General features: G+C 46.1%; 1 protein-coding gene across 1 annotated transcript; it reads right to left on the bottom strand.

Annotated features, from left to right (window-relative positions):
• Window positions 1-1,263: 1,263 nt before the first annotated feature.
• Window positions 1,264-11,518, bottom strand: PHYH (phytanoyl-CoA 2-hydroxylase). The gene is made up of 9 exons (XM_027639722.1): window positions 11,372-11,518; window positions 7,946-8,001; window positions 7,677-7,787; window positions 7,393-7,558; window positions 7,017-7,098; window positions 5,837-6,018; window positions 4,934-5,083; window positions 3,799-3,930; window positions 1,264-2,168 (listed from the first exon to the last, which is right to left on the bottom strand). Exons 1-9 carry the CDS (start codon window positions 11,486-11,488, stop codon window positions 2,115-2,117), a joined length of 1,050 nt encoding a protein of 349 aa, XP_027495523.1. The 5' UTR covers window positions 11,489-11,518; the 3' UTR covers window positions 1,264-2,114.
• Between the last annotated feature and the right edge of the window lie 3,338 nt (window positions 11,519-14,856).

Genomic DNA, 14,856 nt, shown 5'->3' with positions numbered 1-14,856 from the left:
TGCTCACACATCACACGAGGAAGTGCTTGTAGATCCTGCTCTCCCAGGGACATGGTCCTGCTCTCATGAGTGTGTAGCTTTGCTCAGAAGGAGACAAGACACCCTGCTGGATCTGGCTCTGCCCAGAGTGATTTCAGGGGCAGGGATCAGACTCCTTGGCATTGCTAGGAAGCGGCAGAGCAGGCCTTGCACACAGTCAAGGGGATCTTACTTAGCTTAGTCCTCCCCAGGCTCTGTTGTTATAGGACAGAGTGAGGAAACAAGTCTCTCATGAGGTGGGACAACTGCTGAGTTTAGATGATATCCAAGATCTTTGATGGGTTTGTTTTTCTGAAAGAGGGAATTCAAGCCCAAATCCATTGGCAGAGATGCACAGATTTTTAAAAACGAAGCTGAAGTTCTTCCTTTCCTTCTCTCTCCCAGTTGTAGTAAGAGAAATTCAGAGTCTGGAAACTCTGGGAGTCTGAAGGACACCTGTAGCTCTTCTCTGTGGTCACAGCTCCCCCCGCAGCCAACTCAGCTGCACCATAACACCAGACACTGAAGTCTCTCCATGAATCCTGTGCCATGAACCATATGGGATAGACAAAGTTGTCACAAAAAAATCCCAAAGAGAGCCCCAGCTAGGCTGTGAGCCAGAGCTCAGCAAAGTCAGCAGACGGGGTCTCCAACTCACTGGAAATCATTCACTTGGATCCATGCCCTCCCCAAGAGCTGGATTAGTGCCAGGGTTATATAAAGGTTTGGGAAGAGATACAGGAACCAGGATACTCAAAGTCACCCACTAAGCAGGGCTGGGAGTCTGCCCTAAAGTCTCCCCACTCATCAGACTTCTTGGTGCTCAAACCAGAGGATGGTGGTCAAATCAGAGGATATGTCTGTCTCCAGGTGGGAAGTACAGCCCAGACACCTCACCCCACCACCAAGGGTTCAGGATCAATGCAATTACCCTGCTCAAACCTCACCTTGTTTAGAAAGCATACAAACAGCACAAGAAAACCTGCAGCCAGAGGAAGAAGTAGCAAATAGGGCAGAAGGAGCCATGAGTACTTGTCAGTAAAGACTTTGATGCTGTTTTGGCACTTTTTTGGGTGGAAAGGGGAATGGAAAAGAGCTGAGGATTGATGTTTTGCACTGGGGTGTTCGATGACACACCCACCCCCACTTTCTGAGCAGTAAAAATAACACAACACAGCCCCCAAGTGCAGTTTGCTTCTGATTTATTCTGTATTTCAAAAAATAGATTCTGAAAACAAAAGGATCTTTCAGAAAGCAAGAAAAAACATTGTCAAAGGTGAGAGGATCATCTCAGTGCACATCTCTCCACCCTGCCACCACTGTGTCCCAAGGAGCATCCAACCACCTCCTCAAACTGGCAGCAGCAAAAGGCACCTTTTCCCAGTCCCACCAGTCTCAAAGGAGGACTTCCCTTACTTGACACAGCTTTGGATCAGTTGTGCAAGGCCAATGGGAGGCTGGTTCATTGGCCCAGTATCTCCCAACCCCATCAGATACACATTTCACTTATGCCAGTGCTGCTCAGTCAGGTACGATGCCACAGCAAGCCATGTTTGAGGAACTCTACCAGCAATCACATTCCTGCCCACAAATCCCATTTTTCTATATGAGTCATTGCTGCTTTCCCTTATGTAGTTTCTTACACCAATAACTTCCCATGTCAGGCTTCTGTGAAACTCTTCTTTTTTTTTTTTTTTTGCATAGAAAGGAAGTTGGGAACACTGGAAATTCTTGCATAAAATCTCATGTTAGTACAGCGTCTTTCCAAAGGTGTGTCATGTGGGAAACATTTAAGAAACAAGAAAGAAAACATCAGGAAAATCAAGGTGTTCTTTCAAGACCTTAACTCTTCGATTCTCTAAGATATCCACAGCAAATCTGGTTTTCTAGATTAGGTTTTCTTTGCTGTCCAACCTCAGGGCAATTATTCTGTATTAGCATAGAACGATTTTGCAATGCAGCATTTGGCTGAGTTACCACTACAGAGGCCAACAAAGCATATGGAATTCTGGCTGCCCAGGCAGGGTCTGCAGTCTCCCCCCCAGAGAAGCTCGTTCTCAGGCACTTGTTTTCCATCCTACTCTTCAGAGGGTCTTCTACAGGTTAATTCTTTCCCCCTGCACAAGCCGTGCTCGGAAGTTCCAGATATCCTTCAAAACAAAAATGAGACAAAGCAAAAGCCCTGAGGGTCAGCAAAAACAGTGATCAAGATTCCAGCTTACAGAGATGGAAACAGAGGATTACTTATTCCTTAGCATCTTGTGAAGGTGAAATAAGAGCTGGGCACTCCTCTGGGAGAAAGTTCCAACTCTGGTTAAAAAAAAAGCTTAAAGCTACATGAAAGCACAGAGTCTTCCCTGAGGCTTGTATGAGCACAACTTCTTTGCCACTCAGGAGAAGGAGAGAGCCTCACCATGCATCCCTCTGGATCTCACAGTGTCCCTAATTAACCCCAGGAACTAAAAGCCAAGCACGCTGTGATTTTACAGACCTGTAAGACCAGGCTTGCAAAGCACAGCTGGGCACCTCACCATAACCAGGCACCCGGGGAGAAAATAAGCAGAACAAAGCCCCAAAGGTGAAAAAGAAAGCCCTCTCCTCCAGAAAGCCCTAGATACTGTAAAATATGTAGATTTTAAAAGAAAATTGCTGCCTATTACATCTAGACTTTACTGTTTCAACACTGGCTGTCCACGTCAGGGAACTGCTGTGGATTAAGAAATACAGAACACTTTCACCCCAGTAACAAGGTTTATTTTTCTTTCAGTGGCTGGATCCCTGAAGAATTTAGATTTGCTTTCTGTTTTACTCAATGGTTTCAGTTATTCAGTGAGAGTCCATTAGTCCCATATTTTATTTTTCTTTGAGGCAGATGTGTATCACTGCTGACAAACCTGGTGTAGCCTCAACTCTAAACAACTGATGTGGGACTATATTTAACAAAAAAAAAAATGTCAGTCTGTTACTGCAGTCAGATGTGGCTACTTGTTTTAAAAGGAAAATTCACACAACATTGGGTGGGGAAGCTCCAAGAACTGTGGACATACAAATTGGGCAAGCACTGAATTTATTGCACCTTCTTATACTTGTAAATTCAGGGCAAATGACCATATCTTTTTATTCACACTGTGCAGTCTGAATAGAATAGCAAAGAGCTCTGGTTCAGACAGACTCCCCATAATAAAGCATGAACCAAGAGATGCAGTGAAGGACAAAGCTGGCAGTGACTTCACCCTAATCCTGTTCCAGTGGGACGAAATGGTTGGACTTGATGAACATAAAGGTCTTTTCCAACCTTAATTCTGTGATTCTATGAAGTTTAGACCCTCTCAAATGCTGTAAGAAGTGTGTGTGAGCAGCCTCAGAGCTGAGCCATCATGACAGCAGGGGCTGAGGATCCTCCCTGCTTGTGCTACAACAAAATGCTGATCTAATCTCCACCAACACAGCCACCCTGGAAAGGATCCAGGTGTGCTCAAAAAAACAATTTTGACAAGCAGAGTGAGAGGAGGAACTTCTAGAGCTCAAGGGATGTGAAAGAGCTGCCAGAGAGCAAGGCCATTTCTCCACCATAGCAAGAAGCAGCATTATGAGGAAAAAGGCCCCCAAAAACCACACAAGTCATCTTCTGAAAATCAGGTCTTTTATCCTGCCAAACACCTCTGCTTGGCACAGCCTGATCTGCCAAACTGGGCATAGGAAAGAGCACAAACCTGCCACACAAGAGCTGGAAAGAGAACTGGCCTGGTTTGTAACAAAGGGCACTGAGCCAAGTCTTACCTTGAGCTTCACGGAAGTCGCGTTGTATTTCTTGCAGACCATTTCTTCCAGTTCCTTCTCCAGGTGCTCCTGAGTCGTGTTCTTGACATCAATGTAGTAGCACTCCGAGCTGGCAAAGTGACAGCTTATGCTCTGTGTGAGGAAATGGGGCATCACTCACTGTCACATGGATTACAAATGACTGTTGGATCCCAGATTGTGGACACCTCGTTCCTTCCTTACAGATCACGCCAGCAAATTCCTTCCTCCTTTCAGAGCCCTCCTTCTCTCCTCAGAGTGTCCCCTTGGAGAAATACTCTTGCTTGCTGACATGCTCTTATTCCTTCCCTTCTCTCCCACACAGTCTCCCAGCATGAGCTGTAGTACCTGATCTCAAAACATCAGCAACTAGAGCAGGAATAGGGAAAGTCAGGGTTGGAGCAGACCCATGTGTTTAGTAAGGGTTCTTACATCCTGCACCCAGACAGTCACAACAACCCACTTATTCTGAAATCACCAATAAGCTGCTACTGGGGCTGAAAGAACAGGCCATGGAGTAGGTAAAACAAAATAAAAAAAGGGCACTCTGTGTTGGAGTGCCTGGGTGAATCCCTTCTGAGACAGGGTGAGGCCTCCAAAGGGGGGCACTTTAGCCTGTTTCAGTTAAATAATCATGATAAAAAAATACGATGTGTAATCAAATTGTTAACAGAAAAATGGGTTGTGTTACCATATAAATAAATATTATTTATTGGATGATGGAGGCTCCTGTTATCCAGAGATGAAATACCAACAAGGTAGGGGAAGAAAGAGAAGCTTCGGATATTTGGGACTGCTGAAAGGGATCTATTAGTAAAGCAAGTACAGCCAGCCAGGCTTCCAACATAGATTCAATATCTAATTTTTACTTCTGCTCTGTTTTTTCTCAAGCAGCTGCACACAGCATGCTCTGCTTCCAGAAGACACAGATGTTTAAAAATAAAAAAAAAAATTAAAAATTTTAAAAAAGGGCGTGCAAAAGTATATTAGGAAGATAAAAACTCATTAAAACATTCATTCACATATTCATGAGCTTGGGAAGGCGGGGGGATAGTTTGGTCAGTTTTTTTTAAAAATCAGGAATATAAAAAAACTGTATCAAGAGATGATTTCCTACCTTTCGGAAACCCGATGTCTTGTTTATCCCAGAGCCATGAATGAGCAGGGGATGGAAGAACACCGTGTCTCCCTTCTCCATGACAAGGTGAACCTTGGGAGTCTTCTCATCCTCATCAAGCAGCCCATGGAAAAGTTTGTTGGTTTTACCCTAGTTAAAAATGGCCGAATTGAAATCACTCAGTTCAAATTAGTGTTGGTTCTCAGCACGAGGGGCAGCAGGGACAGTTATGGATCTGCTTTCCCCTGGCCAGCATATGCCATATGCCAAACTAAAAGCCTGCCTATTTGTCCACTATTCTTTCTACTTCAAGTCTGAGGTATAAAAAAAAATAATACTTTTTGTATCTTCTGCAGTTGGATTTGGACAATTAAGATTTCTCAGCTGGGGAGAATACAGAAGAGCACCGGGGAATCCCACAAGTGTGGCCTGATGCCACTGCTGGGGTCCAGCTTTCTGCTCCCAGTATAAACATCACCAACTCCAGGTCAGGTCAGGAGATATCCATTCTTAAGAGGAAGATACCACTTGATATTTAGTTGCATCCAGCTGCTTACTATCCAATTTCTTCTCTTTGGGACAGTGCACATGCTACCAGGCAGGAACAAATCCATAGGAGGAGACAGAGACTTGGCAGGGGCAGTGGAAAACAGTGGCACATATTTATGCTGTTATGCCATGACATGCTGGGCATTTTCTAGGTGAAGCTGGGAACAGAGGCAAGCAAATCTACCCAGGTCACATGGAGTGAGGCAAACCAAGCAACTCTCTCCCTAAAGAACATCAGTATTTGCATAAACAGAAAAAAAAAAAAAATCACTGAAAACCTCAGCTCTGACCTGCAAGTCCTGTCCCCACAGTGAGGTCTTCCCAGCCCTTTCCAAGCCCTCTGTGACACTCTACCTCCCACTTGGGATAGCCATGAGGCTTCAGGGTGGTCTTGTGTGTCCCGGGCTGCACGACCAGGCAGCCGTTGTCCTGGTCTGCCCGTTCCATGGCGGTCCAGGCGCACACGATGCGGGACGCGGGCCGGAACGGGAAATAGTGCAGGTCCTGATGCATGGGGTGGAGAAAAGTCTGTTTGTCTGCAACACAGGTTTAAAACCTTCAACCTCAATAAATGTGACACAGCCTTTCCCTCCTTGTCTAATCATCGTAACACATCCTAAGGAGCTGCTGCTGGAGACACCTGGAGACACTTGGTGTCCTCAGTGTCTGCTCCAGCCCACCATGGCCTTGGAAGCCAAGCAGGGGAGCTTCTGCCCCATCCCAAAATGGACCACAGTGGTGGCTCTTGAGTCAGCAATGGCACAGGGACACAGTGAAAGCCAGGAAGGTGTTTGGCTGTGACCCCTCAAGTGGCTCCTTTTGCTGCCTTCACCACCACCAACCCCCTGCCACGTTTTCACCACTCATTTTGGCCTCTCTCCACTTTTGTGAACTTTAGCCAGCACCATGTTGCACAAACCTCCCCAGTACAAAGACTTTCAAACAGCCATCTGCAGGCACCGCGTGTTGCAAGCAGAATCAACCCTGCCTGTGCTGCACCTAGTACATGTTTATTTAGCCTTCTCTTTAAAAAAGGAAGAAAATCTCAATTTATGGACTGCAACCTCCCCAGACAGTCTACCCAGCACTATTAGCCCTCACCCTGGGGGCTTTCTTTCATGAGGTCTAAACAAAAATAAATGTTTTTGAAGCTTTGTTTGTTATTTCTTTTCCCTCATGGAAATGGAAACATATCATCCACACCAAAAGAGCCTATTATATATGATTTATACACTTACTTTGTCATTAATTCTGCTCCTTAAATAGATGCAGTTAGGGTATTTCTGCCTGCCTAGTTTGCCATATTACTTAGACTTTGCACAGACTCAAAAACTCTCATGAGTTTTCTCATGTTATCTCATTAAGCCCAGGTAACAAGGTATTACCAAAATAGCCCTGTAAATTTTCAAAGTTATTTTATTTTAATTTGTCCCTCTTTTTTTTTTCAAACAGCTTTTCTAAGTTCAATTTTGGCCAGACAGACAGCATATGCACAATAGCTTATCTATTTTCCTCTTATCCAAGCTTTCCTTACCAGAATCTGGAAGTTTATTTATCAGCATGGTGTGCATTGCCATGATGTTTGGCCCTGTGAAGCACTCGACATATTTGAGGACCTACAGGGAAGAAAACATTAGGGAAAAAAAATATTAGAAACATGAAAACCAAGAGGAAAGGTGGCTGAGGAAGCACTGGGAGATGGATGCTTGGCTAAGGACTAGGGTACAGGAAGAGGAGATTGGGATGAAGGACAGGAAGCAGGATCTGGCATGGCACACAAACAGGGATGGTGGGAGGAGACCAAGACAGAACATCTGGAAGCTTTTTCAAATAGGCATTAAAGCACAGATACATTCACACAGGCTCTTCCACCACCACCCCCTTTCTGATGGGTTTTAACTCTGTTTTACCTCTGGCAGAGTGCAGTATCTGAACAGCTCTTCATCTTCCTGGAAGTCCTGCACTTTATTAACCACTTTTTCAGACTGACCAAACTGGGATCTCAGGGACTCGTCTTTCATAATCATAGCTCCTGGTGGATTCACCTCTCTTTTACAGATCCTCATGAACTCCCTCCTGCAAAGCAGAGGGAATGTCCATGTTGGGAGAATCCAGCTGCCTCCATCTTCTCAGAGCTCCCTTGGGATGCTGCTGCACACAGGCCCCCCCCAACTCCTCAGCAAGTGCCCCGTACCTGAAGCGCTCGATGTCTTCATCAGAAACGAGCTTCTTGATGAGCAGATACCCATTGTCTTCATAGAACTGCCTCTGCTGTGTGGTGAGGAGATCATTGTCCAGGGTGTAGCTGAGACACAGAGGAGAAACACATTAAACTACAGTTAAACAAGGGAGACACCCTTGCAAAGTGAAAGGCTGCGCAATGTCTATCAATCAACATGTGGGCTAGGGACAAAGAACTGAGTTCTGAAAATCTCTGTCTCTACAAAGGAAAGCAGATCTTACCAAAACCCCCCTGAATGAGGAACAACACTGACTTGGGCAGAAGTAGGAATGCTTATCTGGGATGGAAGTTAAGGAATATATAATCAAATGAAATAGTGCAGAACATCATCTATGCACATGAGTCCTGGATCCTAAAATTCTGTTCATCCTAAAGGAAGTTACCGTCCTGGACTTTCAGTTAATGTTCTTGTTTATTTTGCTTCTAAAATTATAACAATAAAAATCTATAATTTAAAAAAAAAATTAAAATAATAAAAAACATTAGGAGTGAACCTGGGATTTCACACTCTCATGTGGTGATGCAAACCCTCACTTTCTCTACAGTTACTACAGAGATCTGGTCCCTCCCAAGCTTGACAGGAATAGCAGGAAGAGAGGAGAGTTATGGGCTTGTCCTCCACCTCAATTAATTTCAACACGTTGAAATAAACACAGCTTTGTTCTCCCAGGCAGAAAGACATTCTCATCAACAGGGCAATTAAAAGCTACTGGCTAAAGAAGCCTCACAAGAGCTTTGTGTATGGTAATGAATTGTCATCCAGGGGTAAGGACAAAAAAGAGCATTTTTGTGCAGATTTCCTGGTCTGCACATGCATCTCTGCTTCAGGTTTTTATGTAAACCACTGACTTTCCTCTACTGCTCACCACTGCCTTACAAATGTGCCATAAAAACATGAATGCTTCAGAAACACAAAGGTTTCCTCACAACAGTTGTGTTTATGGTCCCCACACCAGGAAGCTTAAACATTATCTGGTCAAGAGTCACTTACAGTAGGAGAAGAAACAACAAACATGCAAAAACGTGTGGCAAAAATGAGCCAGAGGGAGGAAAAGGTGCTGAGAACTGGATGGAAGAGAGAGGGAAGGAAGAAGACATGGGGAGATGAGGTGGAAACGACCATAGCAGGTCCCAGAGTAAGGGATTCCCCAACTGAGGGCACTAGTGCTCCACACACCACATTTCAGGGCCAAATTCAGTGAAAATGGGACTCCTGAGCATACAGGCTCCTAAATGTCCACAGACAGCTGATGGAGACACAGGCACTGGCTGAGCCCCAGCTGTGGTGGCCTCCTCAACACCTCCACTTTCCAGAACTGGGGGACAGCAAAGTCCACCAAGTCCTGGGCTCCCTTTGACACTTTCCACTGCCTCTTCCTCTCACTGGTTTTGCTCTTGACACCTTGCAATGCTCAGAGGACAAGTTTGGGTTGCTTGGACAACTGAAACCAAGAGGTACAGCTGGGAAGGAGCTGCCAGCTCCAGCAGCTCATTTTCATAAAGGCACATTTAAACTATCCCCTTTTCCCCTCACACAGTCCTTTTGGGAACAACATATCCACAGGCACATTATCCAGCTGTGCAGGCAATGTAATAACCTGGAGCTACTCAGAAGCAAATAAACACTTTTGGAGACACTAAAGCACAGGCACAGCAAGGCTTAACATCCCCAGAAGCTTTTCCAAAGCACCTCCCTGCAGCATCCCAAGGGGTTCTGCAGACTCCTGCATATCCAAAAGTAGCACAATACACCTGTGCAGTTTTCTCAGAAACCACCTCACAGGCCCCTGGTGAGATGGCCCTGGCCTGACAGCCCCAGCTGTGCCAGAAGCATCAGAAGAAGTCAAACACCCAAATCACTCCAGAGGTGCAGCTGCTTTTCAAATCTCCCGTTTTCCTGCATTTTGAGGAAACCTTCACTTCTACAGCTGGTGTGCTGATTTTTCACTGGTGTCCCAAACCAGGTAGCACTCAAGCTGAATTCACAGCTCCAGGAATGGAGGTCTTCCACAGGCACTTGGAATGTGGGTTTTTCTCATCTGCCTTCCTTTAAGGAGATAAGTGCTGGTGTTACTGGTGCATTACTCCCCTCTGGCTCTTACACTTAGCTCCAAAGAAAAATCTGCCACATTTCACCTTCCTCTCCTTTCTGAGGCCATCTGAAGGCAGAGTTTTTCCAATGATATGCAGAAACAACCCATCTTCCAATATACCCACACAACCAACACTCCAATCTCCAATATACTAAACCCTAAAAGCAACTACAGGAGGAAACTGGGTGTGTACAAGATGGTGTTAAAGTCTCTATTCTGCAGCCCTAATTGTAAACAGAGAAGATCAGGATCCTGGGAAGGTCAGAGCCTGTGCTGTGGTGGCAGAAGACAGCAAACCTCAGGTGCAGGGCTCACTCAGCACAGAGGGGTGGGCACACACAGTAGAGCAGCACAGAGACCCCACGGGCTTTGGAAGGTTTGGACGTTTTGTGTCTCTGGTGGTGACTGGAATTGCTATCAAGACACTTCTCCTTTTGTTAAAGGAGAGGCATTTTCTGTGAGGAAAAGCAACTGTCCTATCCAAATCACCCAAGCCAGAGATTAAAACAAAACTGATGTACCATGTATCAAATAAATCTATTCTTAATACATTCTGCCACTTACTTTATCCATACACCTTTCTTGCTCCAGCCCAGATTAGTCCTATTTTTGTCCAAAGCTCTTTGCATCAAGACTTGGATTTAAAAACAGCTTGTGCAGCACCTCTTCTTTACAATCAGGGTGTTTTTCCTAGCATTTATTTCTAATTTTGTGTTCCTGCTTGCATCTCTGTGTTATGGCAGTCTGAGTCAACAACTATCCATCTGTCTTCATATTTTTAATATATATTTGAAGGCTCCTACATCCTGTTTGATCACATCCTTTTCTCCTATTTATTACAATTCAGAGGTAACTTGTGAGTGTTCAGCTCTCACTGTGAAACATAAGCATTTTTTTTTAAAAAAAGTAAGATTTATGGCAGCAACTTTAAAAATACTGTCAGCAAGCAGTCTTTATTTAACTTTTGGAACCCTGAGACAGACCAACGCGAAATCTCCTCCCTGCCCTGGTTCCCTTTGTCTGATGTGTCACAAAGCTGGCAGCCTCCAACATTTCCACCTCAGATCCCACTGGCAAAACAAACCTTGATGTTTTTTCCTGCTGCTGCTCTACCAGTCAAGTCTGTACCAGCTTTCAACAAAGCCTGAGACTTGCTGTGCAACTTCTAAGTCACACAGGGTTTATCTCCCCCAAAGCCCTCGAATCTCCAGGAGGGGAATTCGCTGCAGGGAAGCCCCTGCTCGGTGCTGGGGGGCTGTACTGGGCGGTGCCCAGAGGACACGGATTATCAGATGCACATCCCGACGGGTTTCAGGGCTGGAGCTCAGGGAGGAAGCACAGGCAGCAGGAGGTTTTTGGGGTGGGACGGGTGCTGACCCCAAAATCCCAGCCGGGGCTGCCAGGGCAAGGGCAGCACACAGGGCAGGGCCCCCGGCACGTCTCCACCCCACAACCAGGACACAGGGCAGGGACTCGGCCTGGGTGTCCTTCCCAGGCCGGTGTCCCCGCAGGACAAACCAGGGACCCTTCCCGAGCCCACTCCAGAAAGGATACGGGAGCGGGGGCCGCCCCCAGCCGCGGGCAGAGGTGCCGCAGGACGGTGTCCAGCCGGGCCGCCGAGCGCTTCCCGAGCTGCTCCATGGTGCCCGCAGCATTCCCGGCCCGCAGCATTCCCTGCCCGCCCGACCTCTCGGGGCGGGGCGGGATCCTGACCCCGATCCCGATCCCCGGCCGCATGCGCTGGGCAGGGCCGTGCATGCTCAGAGCCCACATCCCGCCGGGAGCCAGGGCGAGGCCGAGCTTGGGGTGGGAAGGGCTTATGCAGGCCGGGGAGGGCTCTGGGGGGAGCCCGGCCCCTGCTGTTGCACGTCCGCCCGCTTCCCATGGTTTTCACGTTCTCTGCCAGCTGCAAGGGTTTTGTCAGCCCTGTGCCGCTCTCTGAGGCCGGCATGGATCGATTCCTTATCTCCTGTCCCTAAGGAGGTTTGCCTCGACCCTCCGTGCATCTGCCGCTTGCGGCCCCGGTGGCACTGACGGGGATCTGCGATGCCCGTGGTGCATCAGACCCGCGCTCAGGGAGGCTCTGCTTCCCCCACCCCGGGGGGTTGTGCTGGGTGGCCCTTCTGACCACCCTTCTTTGCTGCTTTTTGGGGCTTTTGAGTGAGAAAAGAGAGGGGAAGGAGCAAAAAGGTGTTGCAGTGCAGCACCTGGGAAGGTGGGAGAGGAGGGGGAAGAAGCCCAGAGGAGGATACCAGGCACAGGGAGAGAGTGGAGAAGCATTAAAATGGCAGCTGCAAATAGAGGTGGCAAAAAAAAAAAATCAGCTGTAGAGACTTGGTATTCCTCTGAGGCTGCGATATGTTTAAAAGTGACATATTCAGTATACCCTGTCCTAAGCACACTCTCATCTGCCTTAATAAGCACTGTGAGTGCATCAACAAAGTTGTATCATTTCCCACAGACTGACACACTTGAGAATATTAAGGGACTGAAACCAGACCCATCACTAAGACCTGCAGCAGAGTTCAGAATTTCATTGTCTTTTTATGTGTCCCTGATCCCACAGCACTGTGGAGCTTCACCATTCCTGCAAAATGGACTTCAGCCCCCCCCCGTGTCACAGTTTGTGACACCGGTGTGGCAGTCAGCTCATTCTTCAAGCCCTACACTGCTGGAAGGTGGGGTGTCTCCTACTGGAGTTTGCTGTGGTTCATCTTTCCCCAGTCCCAGGGCCAAGGAGATTCATCTCTGACCAGGATGGAGCAGAGAGGTGGGGACAGACATTAAGAGTTCTGAGGAGGGTGAAGGTGGGAGGAAGGCAGTGTGCTGCCTGTTCCAGGTCCAGCCTTGCAAGATGCTCTTCCAACTACTCTTCCAGGTGATGGAGAAGTTGGGGATCTGGATAAGAAAGCCAGGAGAGAGAGAGGAATGGTAAATTGAGGGCAGCGAACCCAGTAACAAAAACACTGTCATAATCTAAACTGCATTGCGCTATGAGGACTGGAAGGAAATTGCATCAAGAATTTGCATTATTTTGCTAACCTGGCATTGAAAATAGATCTCACACCTGCCTCTCACTCATGAGCAATCCAGGCCCTGCTTCCAGAGAGGCACCATCATGAGTCCCCTGTAGATCCAGGCGGTCTCATGATCACAGGGTGGGCACCAAAACTCTGCTCCACAACTCCTTTAGGAAGCTTAACTCCCATTCTGCAACAGGTTTTGCTGGAATCTGAGGTGACCTGTTGATGGATCAAAATGTCAGCTGTCAATACACTAAGCTTCATGTCAGTGCTGCAGTTAAACAGGAGCCAAGGTATGGATAGGAAGAGCTCCTGAACATAACCTGTGCCCTAAAAGCTGGTTCCCTTGAAAACTCAGTGGCAAAACTCCCAGTGATTTAAGTGAAGATGCACCAGAGCAGGTTTAACATACTCCATTTATGGCATTTGCCTGATCTAGGGTGCATTCCTGTTTGTGGCTCTCATGGTCAGTGGTTCCACATATGCTGTTCATAGAAATGGGACAAACCAGGTTAGGAACCCAGAAAAAAAAGGTCTCTAAACGATTTTGTGTAGTCACAGAGCCAAGAGTACAGGCACTGTGAAGGGACAAGTTGCAACAGCAGTGACAGCAACCAGTCCATCATTGCCAAGGAAACCAGACCTTTGATTCCTGAGCTGTAGCAAAACTCTTACTCATAGGTAAACAGAAAGTTAATAAAAGTACCTCAAATCAAACTCAAGTGAGGGGGAACAGAAAAAACCCCCCAAGAAAACCCAGAGTAATAATTTTATTACTGAAATCCTAATTATAACTGCACTGAAAGGCCTATGTATAACTCAGATATATGCTGCAATTGCCTTTACGATCCAAACTGAAACAGGAACCTCAATAAATCATCATCTGTTTCAAAATTTAGGTAAAAGTCCCATCAAAAGGATGAAGCAGAACAATTCTACACATGCCTATTCTGGCAGGGACCTGTTTGCAATGTAGGTATTTCTTCCACGGGTGTTTGACAGCATCTTATGCAAAGGTGTCTTTCATACCTGAAAAAAATGAACAAGAAGTAGTGATTTGGCTGTACTGATGTAGGAGTTTGAGAACTAAGATGCTTTTATACATACATAATACATCCCTGCATAAATATATTTATAATCATGGAATATCCTGAGCTGGAAGGGACCCACAAGGACCACCAGTCCAACTCCTGGCTCTGCACAGGACACCCCAAGGATCACACCACATGCCTGAGAGTGTTGTCCGAAGGCTCCTTGAACTCTGTCAGGCCTGGTGCTGTGACCATTTCCATGGGGAGCCTGTTCCAGTGCCTGACCACCACCTGAGTGAAGAACCTTTTTCCTAATGTACGCATTTTTAAAAAGGAACTTCAAAAATACCACCCTTTGCATCTTAACAGCCCAGAGTGAATGATTTTCAAACCATCGATAAGCCTCACTTACTATGGTAAGTACAGGCTGAATCTCATGAACACGGGAAAAGAAACAAGGGAGAAATTTTCTTTGTTAAGAAAGCTGATGGTGGCATTAATCACTTTATTAAAATGGATGGCATTTAAGAGAGGCTGTGTCTTTGCAAAGTACTTTTACAGCTATGTCTGTCAGTTTCCTGAATTTTATAGAACATTTTTATACAGCTGGTTTCCATTTGGCTTTTAGTTTTAATGTTTTCTGTTCATTAAATCACGAAACTAATAAAACCTAAACGATTGAGATTTCTCCAGCAGCACATGAACGTTCCTAATGCACAGTGTTATAATTTAATAAGCATCTCAATTGACTATTAAAATCCACATTATGATCAGAACTGTAATTCCAAAGATGAGGTCTTCTGAAAGCTTAATTTACTATGGTGGGAAGTGGCAGCTGCTCCAACTCAGCAAAATTAGCTTTTTTAACTGAGATGCCAGGGAAAACAGATGTAGACGAGACAATAACAAGAAAAACAAAATCCACCACCACCAACGCACAGGTTCATTTCTCATGACCAGAAGATTCAAGGAGGAATTCTGTGGA

Source organism: Corapipo altera, unplaced genomic scaffold, assembly GCF_003945725.1.
Source record: "Corapipo altera isolate COAL_440 unplaced genomic scaffold, ASM394572v1 1b, whole genome shotgun sequence".
Classification (NCBI taxonomy): Eukaryota; Metazoa; Chordata; class Aves; order Passeriformes; family Pipridae; genus Corapipo; species Corapipo altera.
This window is presented reverse-complemented; position numbering and strand designations above follow the sequence as displayed.